This window comes from Daldinia vernicosa (genome assembly GCF_022497035.1).
Source record: "Daldinia vernicosa strain CBS 139.73 unplaced genomic scaffold F5Y00scaffold_24, whole genome shotgun sequence".
Taxonomy (NCBI): Eukaryota; Fungi; Ascomycota; class Sordariomycetes; order Xylariales; family Hypoxylaceae; genus Daldinia; species Daldinia vernicosa.
In genome coordinates, this window is record NW_025953940.1 from 69,963 (window position 1) to 90,250 (window position 20,288).

General features: G+C 46.5%; 6 protein-coding genes and 1 non-coding gene across 7 annotated transcripts; 1 reads left to right on the plus strand and 6 right to left on the minus strand.

The window, feature by feature from the left end:
- Window positions 1-1,589: 1,589 nt before the first annotated feature.
- On the minus strand, window positions 1,590-3,944 carry F5Y00DRAFT_237398 (uncharacterized protein). Its single transcript, XM_048007805.1, has one exon. It carries the CDS (start codon window positions 3,443-3,445, stop codon window positions 1,928-1,930), a length of 1,518 nt encoding a protein of 505 aa, XP_047864627.1. The 5' UTR covers window positions 3,446-3,944; the 3' UTR covers window positions 1,590-1,927.
- Window positions 3,945-6,014: 2,070 nt separating this feature from the next.
- F5Y00DRAFT_253193 (nucleolar essential protein 1) lies at window positions 6,015-7,249 on the minus strand (the record flags this gene model as incomplete). Its single annotated transcript, XM_048010023.1, has 3 exons — window positions 6,015-6,491; window positions 6,585-6,856; window positions 7,210-7,249. 3 exons carry the CDS (start codon window positions 7,247-7,249, stop codon window positions 6,015-6,017), a joined length of 789 nt encoding a protein of 262 aa, XP_047864628.1.
- Window positions 7,250-10,523: 3,274 nt separating this feature from the next.
- On the minus strand, window positions 10,524-10,615 carry F5Y00DRAFT_t94. Its single transcript has one exon. It is a non-coding gene; the product is annotated as a tRNA-Pro (tRNA).
- Window positions 10,616-11,307: 692 nt separating this feature from the next.
- On the minus strand, window positions 11,308-12,615 carry F5Y00DRAFT_269935 (glycoside hydrolase family 25 protein). Its single transcript, XM_048012520.1, has 3 exons — window positions 12,208-12,615; window positions 11,646-12,132; window positions 11,308-11,573 (listed from the first exon to the last, which is right to left on the minus strand). Exons 1-3 carry the CDS (start codon window positions 12,367-12,369, stop codon window positions 11,542-11,544), a joined length of 681 nt encoding a protein of 226 aa, XP_047864629.1. The 5' UTR covers window positions 12,370-12,615; the 3' UTR covers window positions 11,308-11,541.
- A 936-nt stretch (window positions 12,616-13,551) lies between these two features.
- F5Y00DRAFT_237412 (nucleic acid-binding protein) lies at window positions 13,552-14,758 on the plus strand. Its single transcript, XM_048007806.1, has 2 exons — window positions 13,552-14,025; window positions 14,110-14,758. The coding sequence occupies exons 1-2, from the start codon at window positions 13,879-13,881 to the stop codon at window positions 14,491-14,493; spliced, it is 531 nt and encodes a 176-aa protein (XP_047864630.1). The 5' UTR covers window positions 13,552-13,878; the 3' UTR covers window positions 14,494-14,758.
- F5Y00DRAFT_237413 (AAA-domain-containing protein) lies at window positions 14,759-17,824 on the minus strand. Its single transcript, XM_048007807.1, has 3 exons — window positions 17,434-17,824; window positions 15,243-17,337; window positions 14,759-15,184 (listed from the first exon to the last, which is right to left on the minus strand). The coding sequence occupies exons 1-3, from the start codon at window positions 17,521-17,523 to the stop codon at window positions 14,964-14,966; spliced, it is 2,406 nt and encodes an 801-aa protein (XP_047864631.1). The 5' UTR covers window positions 17,524-17,824; the 3' UTR covers window positions 14,759-14,963.
- A 6-nt stretch (window positions 17,825-17,830) lies between these two features.
- On the minus strand, window positions 17,831-20,220 carry F5Y00DRAFT_237415 (SGT1-domain-containing protein). Its single transcript, XM_048007808.1, has one exon. It carries the CDS (start codon window positions 19,891-19,893, stop codon window positions 18,055-18,057), a length of 1,839 nt encoding a protein of 612 aa, XP_047864632.1. The 5' UTR covers window positions 19,894-20,220; the 3' UTR covers window positions 17,831-18,054.
- Window positions 20,221-20,288: the final 68 nt, after the last annotated feature.

A 20,288-nucleotide genomic window follows, 5' to 3' on the forward strand; every position in this document is an offset into this window, starting at 1 on the left:
TCAGTCTCCTCGAATCAGAGGCTTTTCCTGAAAAATCGATCAGTCACTTATAAGAGTCCTTATTAAGCTACTATGTACAGTATTATATTATCGTTGAATACAACGTTGAGAGTAACTAATGTCGAGGTCGTATATCTTTATGTAAATAATCTCACCGGTGTTACATCAATTAGAAGATGATATGTATAGTCCCCTAGTTAGACCCAAAATACTCAACAGGCCATAATCATCCGGGCCAATTTGAAATACGAATGGCTAGTTAAGTCTTAGTTCGCCTATCATTCAAATAAGCTAAATATTGGCAACGGTAGGGATATTTTACCTTGGCAATATGATTTCCTTTGTAATTGTAAAATAGACAACAAGTCATTCATGTTTACCCCACATTCAAAACAAAAAAGGGGGGAGCCTCTAGGGGTAAGATACCTACGGATTGCTTCGTAGTCTATGTTAGTCTTATATTAATAGACAGTCCCCGTCTATGCCGTGAAGCTTCCCCAATGGTATGAAATGAGACCTTTGAATATCAACTGGATTAGAATAACCATGATGTTCGTTTCGATTTTCGAGTTCTCCTGCTGGCCAGCAAACGTATAGCTCCTCTTATACTATTACATTAAAAATGTGACTTTTAAGACATAACAATTAGCAAATACATCACAACCATGGCCCTAACAACACGATAGCTACGCATTACACCAACCGACGTAGTCAATAGTAACGTCGTAAATGTACATGCAGCCTTACATGTGCTACACCAAGCGCTCGAATAGAATACCCTATTACCAGTCAAGTTTGTTATTAAGTCAAATGCTATATCTCGACGAAAATCAAGAAACCAACTTGCATTTACAGAATGCCTTAGCGCGCGCCCATAAAGGAGGGCTCGAGTTACAATGTCGGACTCGCGAACCGGATCCCGCGTCGCGGCATTTCGGGGGGTTTCCGCCAGAGGGAATAATGGTAGCAAGACTGAGGAGGCATAGAACGAAATAAATAAAAAGTTAAAAAAAATAAAAAAAATAAAAAAAATAATAATAATAATAAACTCCTCGTTTCTAAAGACTTCATCCTGGACCCTGGGCAAGAGCATCAACAGCGACCAAGCATTACCTCTGCAGGATCACATCCCTTAAACATACATAATCCAACCCAGACCTAGCCCTTTCAAGCATATCTCTAGTCTATAAAGGGGGGAAGGAGGATGTAGTCATTCTATACTCAGTGCCGTCTATATTTGCCGTAGCCAGGTTAGTATGTCAACCCATACGGCCTCCGCGATGGCTTACGGAGGGATACCGGCCTCGGGGTAAGGGGGGTTGTAAAATGAGTATAGTCTTACCTACTTATTAGTGTAAGGGTGAAGTGTGCGTAAGCAGACGACGATCTTGGAGTATTGAGCTCTAGCAAGAGCTGCATCGACTTAGCCTAGCAACCCTCACCTCTAGTGAAGATGACAAGGTATCTATTCCAGAGATAATTATCTCGTCCTACCACGCCATCATCCAAACCAGCTCAAGCAGGATCCTTTATATAAGCAAGACGTGCCTTCAAGCTTTATCACAAAATCTGATATAACGCGTAGGATCGTTGAGAAGTGTATAGATGAAGTCGAAATCAAATTATGTTTATATAGGCCTAGATATATTCCTATTCCAGCTGACCCCTATATCCATATCCGTTCCTTGCCTCAGTCCCATTGCTTGTAGCCCACACCGTATCCTCAGACCTCCCATGCCAAATAATCTTGAAAAGTAGTTCTATCCTGACCAGAGATTCTTATAAGGAAATAACAATAAAATAAAGGAAGAAAGAAAAACCGTGTACGAGCGTTGTCGTCTTAGTGTTGAGCTGCTTCTCAAGAACGCCTATAAAAGACGTTGGATCTCAAGACTATACTGAAAGTACGCTTGATGGAGGCAACCGCTCAAACATACTGCGACCGTCTCCCATGCCGACTCCCAATATTACTAATACTATCACTCGGCGCCACACTCCCCGCATCATCATCATCCCAGACTACATAACCGCTACCAGCGTGGCTCTCCGGGCGTCTCACACTCCGTGATCGATTGCCCCCAGACCCTTTAACCGAATACCGAGTTCCGGCTTTAGACTGAGGTCGCGGGGGCGAGGTCCGTGTGCCGCGAATTGTGCCAGCTGATTTATCAGTGCGAGCCGAGACATACGTCTCGGTCTCTGCCTCGCGCGGCCGCGACGACGTAGGTGTGTGCTTGGAACTGACGTACGTGCGCCAGTCTGACTCCGAGTCGGGCGAGTGCCGCGAACTCGCGTGGCTGCGGGAGTCGGGGGCGGGGGCGTGTCTGGAACGGCCTGTGTTACTGCGATACTCTGATTCCATTGGTCGCCTCTCGCCGTGTTTCGATTCGGTACCACTTCTGTGCTCATGCTCGTCGATCATCAACGGGCGTCTAGACGAGGATACCTCGCTGCGGCCGCGCGACCGACTTCCGGTAGTGTAGTGACTTGAGTAACGACTAGCGCGGTCGTCCATGTCTTCGATCGCTCTGCCTCGCGGACTGCCGGCCTGAGAGTGGCCACCATTGTAGCTGCTGGGGGGATAGTACCGGGGCCGGTCCGGAGATTGGTCTGGGTATGTGGACCGTCTGGTAAAGGGTGGCATATCATGACCCTGGAACGCCATAGGCTCTTGCTCTTGTTCTTGCTTGTTCTTCATTGAGTTATAGGTTAGCGCGCCACCGACAGCAGCGCCCACCGCCAGACCGAAGACGGCACCCAGGACGGTGGTAGTATTCAATCCTTTTGGGGCCTCCTCAGATGGAGTTTCGATGGTTGATGATGTCGTAAAACTTTGTCGCGCCACGGTATAGGACTCGCCGCTGGAGGCGCGGCTGCCCACCGTGGTGCTAGGCCCACTAGATCCGGCGATAGACCGTGGTAGGGGAACCAAGGGAGCGCCAACGTCTAGAGTCCAGTCAAGGACACGGCTGGTTTCCTGGGTAGAGGAGGATTGAGACCGGCTTGCCGTCGAGCCCGCACGGCTCGGGGCGTATTTCTTGGAAGAATTAGCATGGACGACCTCCATGATGTTTCCGTCAAAATCGCCGATGATAGCGCGGCTCTCTTCGTCTGGATCCGAGTTCTGTATGCGTAGATAGTTGACGCTGTGGTTGCCGTCCTTTAGTTTAGGGTTCGAACGCAAGGCAGCTCCGTGAAAAGCAGCAACGGCCGAGGGTGATCTCGCCGAAAGGACTAGGCGACAAGGTTGCGCAAATTGTGAGTCCGGGTTGGTATTCTGCTTCACTTCGAAGACCGGTTCGGGGGAAGATGAAGAAATATCGCCAAACACTATTGAGGTGGGAGTGGAAGATATATAACGGAGACCGAGGGGTTGAGCCACAGCGGCGTAGAACGAAGCCGAGGGGGCTAGGTCTTTGACTTGGACAAATGGTAGGACGTGCATATCTCCAGGAGCTACTGGTCCGTGATAAATTATCAGATAAGGTGGAATGGGACGTTAAAACGACTAGGTAGTCGAGTTTGAGTGACTCAGAACACAACTGGCTCTGGTGATAGCAGTATGCACGAATACTGATCGAGAAGACGGGAAAGCGTTGCAAGGGAGATGCAGCTAACCCAGCCAGCAGCGATGTGGAGCACACCTGAAGCTATAAGCAACGAATGGTAAGGTAGAAATCGTAAAATCGAAAAGCCGAAGGTAGTATATTAGGTGGGACAGGGTGGAAACGAAGAGTGTTGTCTATATCCCAATCTAAGTGTGTAGGCGTCTCGATATGCAAGCCAAGTATAGCGTATTTTAAATTCGAAAGGGGGAATTCATAAGTAAAGATTATTGAGTTGATAGAACTCCAAGTTTATTAGATATTTCGACTTCCGTCTAAAAGATTAATAATTAGAATTAGAACGATGATGAACGAAAAGAAGTTGAGAAACGAGCAACTTTATGAGTAAAAATATACCAACCTCAATACCCACCTGGTATCATGGCGGGAATATTCACGTGTGAGCCGCCAATAGACGAGCTTCTCCCAAAAAGACGATAGTTAGGTACTGATGCAGGAGACATCTTGACCTGTCTTTCAGAATTTTCCGGTAGGTAATCCACCCCCCAAATAATCCGATGCAACTGGATACCTGAGTTAGTCTAGTTGCGTCTATCTCACTCATTCATACACGTGTATTGTGATAGATTGAATGATGAACAACCTGGCGGGGTTTTTATAGTGGCAAGACGAATATCCACCATAGCTGCATGTGCACGATGGCCCATGAAAAAGATTCACGATCCATGGTTATTGATATCGTAGAAATATAACTCAGCTGAACCATGAAAGATACGAGATGGATGGCTTGAGTCCGAATGGCACATGCTGGTCTTCATAGTGATGTTGCGATGCAGATAGCAAGCAGGCTACTTGAAATGACCATCGTTTCTATGATTTTTTTTTTGGCGGAAAAATGACGCTGACTCTTAAAATGCCTACTATGGCGGCGGTGGAAGAGCTGCCACGTTAGATTTGTGCCCTATATTGAATCGCCGCATGCCTGGGACACCTTCCGACACGAGCTTGAATCGAAATAATAACTACCAGCATGTCCTAGGTGGTAAATGGGTGGTTACCCAAATACGAATAGTTGATTGGACTAATAAGTCTATATTATAATAATAAGTTGGTTGAGGGGAATATCAGACTTGCAGCAATGTGAAATAGTTTAGTGGAACAGGTTAAGTGGAATAGCTGCGTGCAAGAATACCTATACATACCTATCTACATAGAAAGGTAAAGAGGGTAAGTGACTGCCCCCTCCGCGGACCAAACAGAATAGCACTTACCCTACTAAACTACTCCAAACTCTTAATGCGGATTCTCCACAACCCCGTTCGATTTTTAAACTCTCTATGGTTAGTTACAGTTACACATCGTGGGACTTGACAGCACAAATGTCTAACTAGTACACTCATGTACAGACCAGCGTGGTGTAAGGTGGGTAGGTACACGTAAGGACCAGATAAATCGATTTTAACAGGCATTCCCAGTTTGACCTTGGCTTTTAATTGCGTGGTTCTGAAACTAGGTTCCTATGGAGTAGGTATACATACATAGACCCATGATTGGAGATAATGTAGGTCTAGTATTACATCCCCCCATTTCCTTGCTGCTGAAGATTCGTAGATTCGCAATCCTGACCGAGACCGACGTCAAAACGGCCAGGTGTGATCGACGCATAATAATGTTATCTCCCCAGACGCAGGTTTAACCATAGTGTAAGATCTTCATCTTGCACCCCAATACATTATCCATCTTCCAACCAAGCATCACCAGATTAAGGTATCCAATGCCTACCTAGAAGTAGATCAATAGTGAAGGGGATTATAAGGGGACGCTGCCCCCATCGAACCGGTGCCCCCATCCTGCCTACTTTTATCGCTGACGCCGACGTCCGTTCCTAGAAGCGGATGGTTCAACAGCAGATGCTCCAATATTTAGCTCACTCTTCCGCAGCTTAATCCGCTTGAACCCATCTGATAGGCACGGCGTAAAACCGACATATTGTTCTGTTACAAAGATTAGGTCTGCTCTCAGCTACGCCACGAGGACCTCGTAAAAGGCGGGCTACACGTCTAACGGCTTTGGCCCCAAGCACTTGTCTTGCCCCATGGTCGACGCGAACCCTGACATCGGACTAGAGAGGTGAGCTAGCATGAGGGGTAATTTGTTAAAAAAAGGGAAACAAAGAAAGAGGGCTGTGGGCCAAGTTGAAGTGGCCCACATAAGACGGCGAAAACGTCTTGGATCTCATGTTGAACGCCTGATGTTTTGGTTGCAAAAACAGAGACTGAACAAAACCCGTAGACCCAAGCTCCAGGGATACCTGCGTCCGCCACCATGTTGTATGGCGGGTTTCGCAAGGCACGCCTGCTTTATCATTCATACCTAATACGTTCCACTACCTACCCTCCTCTTACATTCCCCTTTTCCTCCTCGAGGGGCTCAGCTTAGGAGACTATCTTAGAGGATGTCCCAGACGTCCTCAGCAGCGTGGCAAAACTTGCTGCATGCAACACTAGCCGAAAGGCTGTATTGGCTGATTGAGATCTTCTCGTCCACATACTCGTCGGCGAAGTTATCTGGGCCTTTGGCCATGGCACCCACGAAGACACATATGCTTTCCTTTGGTCCGAGCGTCTGGATGTAGTCTCGTACACGGACCGTGGCCGAGTCAAAGCTTAGCGTGATCTTGCGGCAATTTGGTGGAAGATGATCTGTAATCGGGTTCTGGATGACTCGAAGGAGTTTCTCTTGCGAATTTGTCGAGCGGATAGATAGGCGATGGAGCAGCTGAACCATCAAACCAGCAAATCGCTTGAACGTTCTAGGAATGCGGACAGTAGGCGAAACCTCAATGAGAACACCCTTTGCGGTCTGAATATATATTTGCAGCTTGCCTGCTTTGTTGATGGGCGAATCCAGAAGTGTAAGGAGACACTACATCAATGGGACACAATATCAGCATGTTGAATGCCAACCTAAAACTAATGACTTGTTGAAAAGTAAGCAAAATACTGTTCTGTAGCATACCTGGTGTGTAATATCGGGTCGGGCGTCGCTAATGTCTCGGTTCATCTTGCGCATTACTCCTATGTGCTCGTCGCTGTTGAGAAGCGAGTACTTATCCTCGCGCTGCATACCGGCACGGCCAGCACCGCCACCGTGGGAGGCCTTGTATGTCTCTAGACTAGCATTGGATAAGACTACTATGAGTCTCTGGCTATCTTTGTCATTGGAAGCAATGGGTACGTGCTGTTCGGCAACAAGCTGAGGGAGAGCCGGAGGAGGTAGAGATTGGGTGCCTGTGGAAGTAGCCATTGTTGTTAGAAAGTTTGTTTAGAATTGTTGTTTAGAATTGTGGATGGGCAGAGAAAACAGAGGATTGTGTTTGCAATTGTGTTTGCAGATGCATGAACTCCCGAGGGGCTTTGACGCGGCCAAAGGGTGTCTTTAATCCAACATATCACAATGGTGTGGACGAGTAGACGAGTCGCAAAGTACGGGCAGTACGGGCGTGCGGCTGAGTTGAGGGCACGGCTCGGAGCAACGTATATGCGATAGGTGAGACTTAGGTAGGTACCAAGATGCCCTTTCCCGTCTCTTTCCCTTTATCTAGAAGCAGCGGGAGGGAGTAAAAAGCAATTGTCAAACTTACGAGGTCGCTTCCCAGCGCGATATTCTACTGTGGAAGGCATGGTCGATTTGCAAAAGTAGTAATACGGGGTAATAAAGTTCTTAGTTCTTAGCAGAGTTTATCAAATGCAAGAGCAATATAGCGTATAGTGAGCGTTGCAAGCAGTAGTGACAAATAGCTATGTTTCGTGAAAATGTTGTATAAAGCTAAGAGTGAAGAGTCTTCGACCGGACGGAGAATTGAAGTGAAGAAATTGTTAAAAAGGATTCGGGTTAAGCTACGGATGTGGGGAGGATTTTTGTTTGTACATATCGAGTCCAGTCCGGCCTGCATCCTTGGCTACCCTTAGACCCCACCGGTATAAAGGATGCTATCGATGAAGTGACTTCCTGCTTGCCCCGCTACAGGTGCTACCCACTTGCAGTTGCCCTTGCTGAAAGCTTAAAGATACAGCACGTTTTTCTAAAAAGACGGTTATTCAGGCCACGGTTGCTACCTTATCGCAAGCACTTAAGCACGCTAAAAGGAAAAGCAAACTCCCCTTTACTGCCACAAACTAATATGTAAAAGTATATATTTGCACAGATAGGATTAGATTACGTAAAGCACCGTTTGTTTAAATATTGCCAAAGTGTTTCTAACTCACGTCTGCATTATCTATGCTTCCTACCGTCTCGGCCTATGTAGAATCGGGATACCGGGATATGTAGGTGGCATCATGTGTTGGATCCAGTTACCAAACAGAATTTCATCGGAGTACGGGTTCCACTAGAAACAACACTATATACATACATGTATGATGCAAGCCATCGGCTCTATCCCCGGACCCGACCTCCGACTCCGTAATTTTCTACACTCCAACATAAGATGTTGTCTTTGAAACCCACCAAAAGCAAGCGGAGAGGCCCGGGCAACGAATAAACGGTATAATATTACTTCCGGGTACCGCAAAAAATAAGCGAGCTCGCTTCTTCCGAAACGATCTGTCAGATTTAAAGGAATATGGAAGTGCTTATAGTTTAACCCGTAGGTATAACCGAAGGAATGGTGAGCCTTACTCAGCCTGCGCCCCGGTTCCTACGAATAGGGCTTCAAGCCTTTCGGACAAACTTAACCGGCTATCTGCAGTTAGAACTTTCTGCAGGTCATACGAGTCCCGTCGCGGGGAAGCTTTCTAACTTCTTGGGATGCAAGAAAGACCTGAGCTCCAGCAATCAAATTGCAAATTATATTAAAATAGCCCCCTCACGCCTCGTGATAGACTAGGAAGGGATGAGTATTCCCGGATAGTATAGTTGACTAAGCGGTGAGTATGGCCATGTAAATATTAGACGCTAGGATTATAATAGAGGAAAGGTGTTTAAGAGTTATCCCGAGTACGCGTGTAAGCTGACATACCCCGGGTTTATAGAATTGACTGCGTCGGCCGAGAATAATCCTTGCATATACAAGCGATTATTCGCCGATCGAGATGCATCCAAAGGTCAACCGATAGTTTACCGCTGTATCCTCTGAATAGTATATATTTTATGCAGGTTGGGCTTGGAACTTTCCTGAGTAAGACCAGCATGCCCGACGGGGGATATCCTGACTCGATAAGCAAGCAAGTGCAGGTCATTTATCATATTTCAATTGGCTTTTCGGGTTTCTGAGTTCGGCCCTGAACTTTTCTGCTAAGTATCAGCTAGGGAAGTAGATGGCTATCGTAGCCAGGTATACCTATTCGCAATCCCGGGTTAAGAGAAAGGGGTCTAATAAGAGTAGCCGAAATAGATACAGTGTGAATAAGCAACATTGGTAGTATATATGATGAGCTAAGTGCCTCTCTACACATCGCGTATGGTCATTTTCGCTTGGTATTGTGGCATGATCAAGTAGAAACATCCAATAGAAAGTTTGGTAGTAACATTTACGGTTTATATTAAACGACGATGTCACTAATTAGTACGTGCCAAGTATACTCAATGTCAGAGGCAGCCCTTGGTATAAGACCACTACGGAGTGACAGGTGGCTAGCTGGTGGATAGCTCATATATCATATATTTCAGAGTGCTATTAACGCCTATCCTTTCCTAAGTCTAAGAGGGAACTAAGGTTCCCTTATATACAACATAATGAATGACTAGCTGGTAGATAGCTTCAAGCTAGATCTCAGACCCCTTATCACGTCATACACCTATCGTAATCCTTGTCATCTGACACTCGAAGTGCTGCTTGACATATATAGCATTAGTCATCAAAGTGTCATGATGTTAAAAGGCTATTGAAGCATGACTACGTCGAATGTTGAAAATATAGGCAACATGAATATTAAGGGTACAATTGCCAAGCACCACGGTCTACAAAACGTCTCTTAAACGTCTATGCAGCTTGAGTCTACCAATATGAGGAAATATAGACAATTTAAACTAGATATGATACTTATAAAGAACACCCAGACAAGTATTCAAGGTAACAAAAGGGTACGATCGTGTTGGTATATATCTGTACCCAGTATGATGTTGTACGCATTTACCTTGAAATAAGACACCACGAGAAAAAATAATTTAGGTTACCTAGACTTGGAGACGGTTTCGGGAATAATTGTGAGTTGTGCTATTTACAGATTACGTTGCCAGCCCTTCCAGACAGATTACTTTTTAAAAGACTGACATGCCACCTACCACTAATTTTACTATTAAAATGACATTCCTCAGTTCCGCCCTATATCCCTTTAAGAAGTCTGGTAATTTCTTCGTTAACAACAATAAATTACAAAAGCTTTCACCTGTAAATAATTCAGTATGCCTCCCCGTAACGCTATTATTAGGCCTCGCGCCTCGTCTGCAGACCTTGAAATTATAAACGACGAGTTACAACTACCTGTAGAACCACAAGAAACAACCATTCCTAACCCACCTGATAGATTCGAAGGGTTATTCTCAACCACCGAGGCCTTAGAATCCGTATTACGAGACTTTTCGAAGGCCTACTGCTTTAGCTTTGCGCGTAATAACCAATCTGTAAATAAGGTCTTATTTGCAGATTAGTTTTTCCAATCGAATTAAGCCATGTTATTTTACTAGTAAAGTTGGTGGCAAGTGGCATGCCAGTCCTCTAAAAAGTAAACTGTCTGGAAGGGCTGGCAGACCAATCTGCAAATAGCACAACTCATAATTATTAGTTCTATCTGATGGCATCATGATGAGTGTGAACGGTATTTGGAGGATACTAAAGAATACCAATAAGGGGTTCTCGGTATGTTTAATCCAATACGGCGGAACACTGTAAAAAATAACGGCTATTATTATTGGAGTTTTTAAGATAACTATTGGGCGAAAAAAGAAAAAAATAAAGGGCACCTATGGGGTTCGAACCCATGATCTCTCCCAAAGTTTGCAACTTGAAGTTACCCAAAGGGAGCGAGTTTCCACTTCTCCAAGGCACCGCTACGTTATTTGATTGTGATATCGCAGATCGGAAGTAGGATATTTAACTTGCTTGTTGTTGCCCCGGTACCAGATACGAGGTACCTGGCAACCGGGAAGCTATCGACAGTTGTGACGAGATGTCAAGACCCGTGCACAGTCTAGGGCACTTCGGCATCAAAACGTCATGAATCACCCCAAAGGTAAACAACAATACGTATCTAATCATACCTTAATCTTCAAACATACCCCCTTTATTTATAATATCTCAACACTTAGGAGAGCTGTATGGATGAAGAAAGACTGTAACATCGGTCGTCTTACGGCTCGGGATTACGCAATCTCTCAGCCCTATGCATGATAAGTGAAAAGTTTGTGTAATATCAGTTGTGCGGCTTCAGAATTAGTTTACTTTGGGGTAAAAATAGCGACTCATTAGGCCTTTTACCGTCTTGTTATAGTCCAGGTATCAGTTTTTAGAGATGTGTCGTAGTGAACCTGTAAGCTACAACAAATGAGTCTAGGTATGATATAGACAAAAGTATTAGTCTATATTTTTGTAAAATCAGTTTTATACTTCGTAACCACTACCTAACATAATGGATAACCACCCTAATGGACGGATATTCGTACTGCATTTCCTATATGTATCAATTCCTACAGACTTACTGCATTACCCGAAACAGCAAATATTCACAGGAAAGAACACAAGTTTAGAATATATCAAGTAACTAACTCAGTCACTTTCTTAAAAAAATAGCTATATCGTCTTTCCAAAGACCAAAATCAACAAGCTCCACCTCCATCCGAAAAGCGACCCATAGCGTACCCATTCCCAGCAGGAGGAATACTCTGCAAGTAAAGCATTCTAGGCGCAGCAACAGGAACTAATCTTGATTTAATAAGCTCGACAGTGGACCAGATGTCACTCGAAATCCAAAAACAATTACCCCGAAGCCAATTTCTTCAACTGCGTGACTGCAACACTACGTTAGCCAAGGGGACAAAAAAAGAAGGAACAGAGAAAAACAACTAAAACTAGGTACTCACGATCGCCATTAAACGTATCCGAGTCGCCCCCATACTTATACGCATCATTAAACTGCCAAATGGTATAATACGGCCAGCCCCCCGGCAACGCCCCCGCGCTACTAGCATACCGCGCAAGCACAAGCGGATTCGTATTAACGAACGCGCTCGACCCGCCCGTACAACTCGACCACCACGACGGATTCGTGTACAGCAGGGGATACCGCCCCGTCTTGCCGTGATACGTATCGCTAAAGTCCCTGATCCACGAGACCATGGCGCTGGTCGACAAGCCCGCACAATCACCTTCTAAGTCCAGCATTCCCGGCAGCGTGATCCCATCGCCCGACCACCCGCCGCCGTGCGCGAGGAAGTACGTTGCTTGGGCGGCGCCGGAGGACGACGCGGGGCGCGCGAAGTGGTAGCCGCCGCGGATGAGGCCGGCGTTGGTAGCGCCGGCGTAGTGGCTGCTGAATTTGGGGTCCTGGTAGGTGGTGCCCTCTGTAGCCTGGTCTCATATGGTAAGTTTCGAGGGGGACATATTTGGTTGGTAGATATAGCTAGGTACCTAGGTAGGACTCACTTTGATGATAACGAAACGGGCTCCAGAACTATATGCTGCCCCAAAGTCTACGCTCGACTGATAATGGGAAATGTCGAAGCCTGGGACAGCAGCAAGGGCAAGGCTGGCAAAGCTAGCGAGGCCTAGACAACTTGTAATGAAGGTCTTCATGTTCATGATCATTAATGAAGTGTCAGTCTTCTAATGCTCGATATTCTGAAGATATATATGTAGACACCTGACTTGTCGCTACGGCAGGCTTTATAGTTCTCAAGACGACCCGGAGAGTAGCTAGGTACAATCTACTAAACCCATAGTTATGATGAGGGGCATGACATGGATAGATAGGGGTTTAGAATATCCTGATAGAGATGTGGGTTTGGCAGGTAGGTAGTATAATTCAATTGTTTGGATGCGATTGGTTATTCAAAGCTGGTATTCTTTCAGCTCGACTTGGAAGTTGTCGATCCTACTTCGTCCGGGAAAATGCTCATGGATATCGTATCATGGTCTGAAATTTGTATATGCACGATCATGATTTTGGCAAGTTTAGAAGAATTCTCTTCTAGTCGAAGAGCCATATGAGACCATGTCTTGACGCCGTAACTTCAGCTGCTTACTATATCGCCGTCCTGTCTAAGTTGAAAACCCAGCTAGTGGTGTTTCAACAGGAGTTCAGATGTCGTGATTTCCAAGATTCTGGAGCAGTATGATATAACATCCGGACGCACATGTACTACTTAGCTGCTTGGCTGCTTGGCTGCTCTTAAGGAGGCAGGTGGAGCAATGGTTTACCCACTTGACTAGAAGAGCTGAGATTCTTTCGAGCGAGCACGTTGTAAACCTCATCTATGCTCCTTCCGAAAATGGTAGACGCGGCGTTCATCCGGCCGTATAAATGACGAAACCGGGTTGTTAGTGACATCGCTTGATTAGACTACTGATTTCATAATGTAAGGAGAATTTGGTCGGCGAGTTATTATATTGTGAAGTCGAAATCGCGGAATGCTTCCGCACTGACAACATGCGTTAAAGCTGGTATGTTTCGGTCATCTCCTTATTTTGATATCTGTTGTAGACAAGCGCTCTTACGCGAGGGCAAGTGTAATATATGGGGATGGCAATGAGATCTAGGGAATTGAACCGTCTTCCTTATACTTGTCGATATAATTGTTTTTGATTTGGTGTAACTATGAATAGTTTTATGTAGTATGGGTATAGTTATGAAAACATTCTCTGATGAATTCTATTTATAGTACGTATGAGAGAAGAAAGCCAACAGACAAACAGGTGATCATATGCAGGAGAAAGAGATGTAAAGCACGACAACCCGAGTTTATACCTAACATAAGGTACAAATGGAAGCTTCAATGCTTCTATTCATTGTAGGCCGTTACTTTAAACTACGAGTGGATCCCACCCTACCGCTGATCTCCTATCGATAACTCCGGTGGAATCTTTTCCCTTACAAGTCCGGCCCGCAGTGGGTGGACCTGGGCAGCCCGTTATCGTTATCGTATCCAAAATACGTACCGCCAAAAAGATTTTGGGGCCGTTGGTGGGATTGTGGAACGAAATAGAGCTGCTATTAAGTACTCGACGACGACACGACTTTTGCGCTAGACACAATACCAATTGGGCCAAGGGAACCCGAAGATATCGCCAGCGGAGTTGGAGCGGAACACCAAAACAATGGCGTCTGAAGTCGCAGCCGCGGCCGCTAATGTCGTACGGCGCGCCGGCAAGGAAATGCACGGCATCGTGGTGTCCGCCGGGCTCATGGACAAGACGGTGAAAGTCAAGCTGGGGGGTCTGCGATGGGAGCCGAGAGTGCAGAAGGTTAGTATTGATGACTTTTAAAAACCCTATATATATACTACTCTACCTTCCCCTTAGCCGACTAACCAACTCTCTTATATATAGTTCTTCAAAGAACCCCGATTCAAACTAGTCCACGACCCAGCCAACTCCGTCCGCCAAGGCGACGTAATCGCCATCGAGCCCTCCTGGCGCGTCTCCCAGCACGTCCGCCACGTAGTCAAGCACATCATCGCGCCCTACGGCGACCCCATCGAAGAACGGCCCCCAGTCCCCACCTTCGAAGAGCGCCTCGCCGAACGGGCCGCCAAGCGCGCGGCGAAAGACGAGCGTCGGGCTCTGAGGCGCGCGGAGCAGGCCAAGATTGCCGCGGAGGAGAGGGAGGCGTTGCTGGAGGAGAAGAGGAAACGATTGGAGGAAAGGGAGAGGGAGAGACTAGAGAGGGAGAGACTAAAAGGGGCGGAGACGACGCTGAGTGATGTTGACTGAAACGAACGAATAAATGAATATCTTATCCGTCGGAAGAAGGAAGGATGAAAGAAAGAAAGAAAGGGGTTTATGATCTAGGGCGATAAAAGCCCGGGCTAGCTGGCCAGCTACGATGACCGAACTGCGACTGTGACAGCGAAAGATAACTGCAGTTCCACGCGGTAAACCTGTATATACCGGAGTCACCTGCATGTAACATACCTACATATATGTACAACCACTATTCAGTAACGGCTCTAGTTTACTGCCATGTGAAAAGATATATGTCAGTCACATCATCGACATAATTCATATTGAACTGAACGGATAGTCTCGTCCTGGACCCTAGGTATCGTATGCCAACCCGTCGCTGCCCTCCCCAGAACGCCGATGTTACGTACGCACACACACACATACAGCCCAGCCGACCATTTCGGTTATTTATATCTATCCTCTCAAACAGTCCCCCCTGATCGTGACGAGTATTGACTTCACCCGCCACGCTCTCCAAACCTCCTCGCCCAGTCCTCGTACTCCCTAAGACCCTCTTTACTGACGCTCGGGCGGATATTGCGAAGGCTGGCTTTGAAGTCGGCTAGTTCTATGGGCCGGATCTGGTCCATAGTCATGTGCAGGAGAGCCTCGCCGAGCGCGCGCAGGGGGCCCATTGCTGCGTCCTTTGCCAATGCTGTGATATCTGAACCAGAGAAGCCTATATAGATGAATTAGCATGCCATTACAAATAACATATAACTGCTGGTTAATATTACCATCCGTTAAGTCTACCAGTTCTGCAATATCAGCATCCGTAAGACTATGCTTCTGCTGGCCTAATAATGTTTTTAATTGGGTAGCCCTGGTTTCTGCTTCAGGCAATGGTATATACTGGCGCCTCACAAACCTCCGCCTTGCTGCTTCGTCGATCGCCCATGGCAGGTTGGTAGCCGCTAGCACAAGGACTCGATTCGGATCGCCTCGCTCCTTATTTGTCCCGCTATTGTTCTCGCGTCCCGCTGCGGCTCGCTGTAGATCGCTCCACTGGATGAGGAATTCGGTCTTGATCCTTCTCGTAGCCTCGTGCTCCCCAGACCCGGACCGTTGCGAGAGAAGCGAGTCTATCTCGTCTACGAATATGATACTTGGTGCCATCATCTTGGCCAATCCAAATAACGCACGTACGAGCTTCTCAGACTCGCCGAGGTATTTACTCGTTAGACTACTCGCCGATATGGAGAAGAAAGTAGACTTCGACTCTGTCGCGACGGCACGGGCCAGCATCGTCTTCCCCGTCCCTGGAGGTCCAAAAAGTAGCATGCCCCTAGCTGGTTCGCGAAGGCCCATGAATAGGTCCGGTCGTAAGAACGGGTATACCACCGCCTCCCTTAATGCATTTTTCGCAATTTCTAATCCGGCAACGTCGCTCCAATGGACCTCATCTCCTTGCACAACAATTTCATTGAATATTGCCTTCGCGGCTGCCTCATCTACACCTGGAGGTAAATTCTTCATTATTTCCTTTTTCGTTCTTTCCCAATCGTCTTTGGTCTTATCCCCTTCTTCGGTAGCTGAAGTTGTCGTGGACCGGTCTTCAGTATCCGACGTTGCGAGCGATTCCTTCTGCTTACCCTTAAGCTTCCTACGAGAAGGGCTCGCCCGATATTGATCGTCGCTAGACGATGCTTCCTCTCTTTTTCCATCATAATTAGATATTTGCCGGCCGACTCGCTTTCTAGCGCTATTCGGCTCGAACACCTTATCATGTGTCAAGGGTTTTCTCTTTATTGAGCCACCTTTAGAACTTGTTCTAGGGGTGGTTTCCAGAGACTCCAAGACTCGAGGGGTAGTATTGTTTCGTTCATCATAACTTAAGCTGCCCGTTTTCCTTGGCGTCGGTCTTCGCTCTGTTCGGATTCCTACAGAACTAGGCTCGTCTCGGTCTTGAATGGTTAGAGCTCCCAAAGCACTCGATGCAGCACCGAGAGCGAGAGAGGATGGGGCAGGAGACGAGTAATCGGCCGAAATTTGCATCGAAGCTTCAGGACTTGGGCGGGATAGTACAGATGTAGAACTAGAAGCCTCGGGGGAGACTACCAACCTTCTCGTGTGGCTATCCCAATGTCTTGGAGTTGGTGCAGAACTCTTTCGCCCTTGCTCGTAAGACCGCCGTGCTTCTAGAAGCCTCAATGGACTGGTTGAATCAGCAGATGTCCCCCTCTCAAGGCTACTCCAAGCCAATGTGGCAGCCTTGCTGGCCCCAGGGCCTTTGCTTATCTTGGCTGGTGTATGCCGGGATGATTTTGAAGATTTATCTTGTCTACTTGTCCGCAGCGTCGTTCGCATCGTGTGCTTTTCCGGGCTAGGCGATCTCGACGATCTCTTCCTCTGGGTGGATACGCCATAAGGGGGGAGTGAAGGTGGCGTAGCTGCCGAAGATGATAGCTCCTGGTCTAGTATCGCATTACGGAGTCCAGCAACTGCTTGCTCCGATGACTTTCTAGAAGGGAACGACGGTCGTTTAGGTAGCGGTGGTTTGGACAGTTCTGTATACGTTATGGCGGGTATTGTTCCGTCACCAATCCATCCTCTTTCCGGCGTGTTGGTGTTCGACCGTGTGCCCAGGCTTCCTTCGGTGCCAATACTCGATTGTGTAAATTGGAATGTTGGGTCCTCCTCTCGGGATATTCGAAGGGCTTCTAGCAGATCTATTCTCTCTTTACACTGCACCTCCAACTCGCGCAAACTTTCCAGCAAGGCACGTTCTGTCTCGGATTTGGGGGAGTAGTTGCCCTGTTTCTTATTCGTTGTGTTCTGCCGTATCTGGTCGAGGGCATTCCTCCAACATGACATCGCCTCTTTCTCATCCCCCTAGATGTAGAGCAACATAGGTAATTAGTTTTATCATATATATTCGTCGACTGGCGGTGCTAAACAAAGGGGGTCCTGGTCAGCGCGTGTACATACCTGGCTCTCATAGTAGACAGCTGTCGAGCACTTTAGATAGGCTTCATCGTATGTTTTTTGGAGGCTAGAAACGCTGCTACTGGGCCACATCCTTGTCTTACGCTTGCGTTTTTGTTGTTCCGTCTAGTACGAGGGTATGTGATTCTTTAAACGATATCGCAGACGCAAGGGATGCGGAGAGAGAGGTTTTATGATTGCATAGGATAAGACATCACAAGAGTAACCTCCTAAAGCCATGTAACGGACGCGTAGGAGGTTTGATATTACAAGCGCAAGTAGTACTTTAAAGCCGGATCCAGAAACGACGTTGAAGATCTTAAGTTCAGATTCACGGTCCGGGCCTTACTATGTACATATTTTAGAAGGACCCAGTGACGTCGCGTTGTGATTCTTAGTGGGGTTTGATGGCCCAAACCGGTGTGGCTCAGGAGCTTTATATAGTGGGGCCTCACTAATATACATACAAAGTTACATACGGATTACATACACCTATAACCCGCTGGCCTATAACATTTGTACCTAACACCAAATTTACTATGTATCAAACCGGACCCCTTTTCATCTTGGTTCACTAACCTCATCAACCTACAGATCAGATTGGAAAAGATAAAATTACACTAATCAATCCTCCTCTTCATCCTCATCCCGGGGAAGCTGTAATCCCATCATACCAAGAATGTTACCTGCAGGACCTGCCATTCCAGCTTGGCTCTTGAAGCTTTCTAGCAAATTCTTGGCGAGGTTATAGTCAACATCAACTTCGTCCTCACTACTCTCTTCTTCGTTGTCGACTTTTTGTTCTAGAGTAGCTTTTCCTTTCCCCTTAGAATCATCTCCACCTTTTGCTTTTATTGCTTTCAGGTTTCCGGCCTGAGGATCAAGTTTTAATGCGCCATACTCTTTTAATTCGGCTTCCATCTGAGCAGCCAACTGCTTTATTGCATCATCCTCGTCTTCTTCGATAGTAGTACTGTGTGTAGCAACGGATGTTGAGGTCCCGGACACTTTCTCCGAATTCGTAGGCTCCACAGCAGGCAATCCCATCATCTCCCTCATCATCTTCGAAAACCGCTCTTCTTCAAAACTGACTTCCTTATCCTCATCGTCACTATCTTCCTCCTCATCCGACATATCATCATCTTCGTCCATATCTTCCAATTCGGCACCTTCTACGCCGGCACTTTCGTCGTTCAGGAAAGCTTCAAAACGGGATACGATCTTTTTTAAATCTGCCTGCGCCGAAGGATCGCCAAATTCGCCCTTCGGTCGGCTTCGGGGGCCACGGTTTCCTTGCAACTCATCTTCGAAGTCTTCAAAGTTGATGTCTAGCCAAGATTCGTCATCCTCTCTGTGCACATCTTCCCAAGTTTCGATGTCTTTGTTAGTCGGGAGTGCCTGGGCCCCGTCTTCTTCAACATCTTCGAGTAGCATAGCAAATTCACGCGCAAGACGATTATCTTTCGTGTCTGCATTAGTAGCAAGCATCTCGAAGCCGCTTGTTACCTTCATGCCCATCTCTAAGCTCGCTATATTCTTTTGAGTATCATTTGCGTTAGAAATACGCTTTTCAGCAGCCTCAAATGCAGCGCTCCATATCGGAGGGGGCGAGAAACGCTGAGACTTGAGCTGTGCGAAAAGTATCTTTGTGAATTTGATACTGACGGTCACAAGGTCCTCGGGTGGGAAATGTATTTTCGCAGAAGGTGACGTGAGAGGCTTCATTGTGACTGGGTCTCGAAGGTAAAACGCCTCGATAGCAGGGGCAATCGTCGAAGGCTTTTCGTGCAATAAATAAGCAAGCTTTCTAGGTATAGTAACTAGCGAACGGTGTATCGAATCTGTGATTTGCCCAGGGTACTTCTCTAACCTGTAGAAAGCTTCGGCTTCGACTAATGCGGAATGCACCAGGGAGTTAGAATTCGACTTGATATATCGAACGGCTTCGGTTAAGGATAACGGTCGCTTCACTCCCGAACTTGCAGCTAGGGGAAGTAGTTGAAGGCTTCCACCGTGGATCCATGATCGATTGCTATCTATCTCCGGGCTTAACCATTTTGGTAAGACGTTGGCTGCCTCGACAAGTAGAAATTCGCCATCGTCGTCGAAGATTCTAACCCAAAGATTAGGAAAAGATTTAGTCAGTTCTCGAAGTAGGTAGACAATGAGCCATTCATCCTCGACCGAGTCTCCGTAGTCTGTGGTCCCATGCAGGTAGACCAGATCCTGATCTCTTTCGATACGTAGTTGAAAGGAATCTCGTTGCCATATGTATTCTTTAGCAATACTATCGTAGAGCTGCATAGCTGCTTTTCGAATATTTTCAAGCTCTGAGAGAACGTCGCGTGATTCAAGTTTACTGTCAATAACGAATAATAGATATTCCACACAGTTTTCTGGTAGTCCCCTGGGGAATTCGCTGAACCCTCCCTCGGAGAATCCAATATTGCCTTCAGAATCCATCGACCGAGATTTATTGGGTACCAAACGCGGGACGGCAGAGCAGATTATCTCAATATGGTCACTCTTAGAAATGATGACTTTATAGTTAAATGCTCCCGAAATATATGGTGTTTAGGTGGGCAACAGGGACAGAAGTGACGAAGAGTCAAGTTGATAGGCGAGTTTTGTAACAAGAACTCTATACTGGTCGATAATGCGAGGCTAATATTAATGAAGTTATGATATAATCATTAGATCACAGAGATTATGTGGGTAGAGTTTGTTGTCTAGTTTGAAGCTATCTTGATACATAGTATATGCTAATACAAGCACCTAACATTACTGACATATCGGGTAGTTTAGTACGTTAGCAAGGGTTTCGTTGAACCCCTGCTATGTTGTGTATTTGAAGAAAC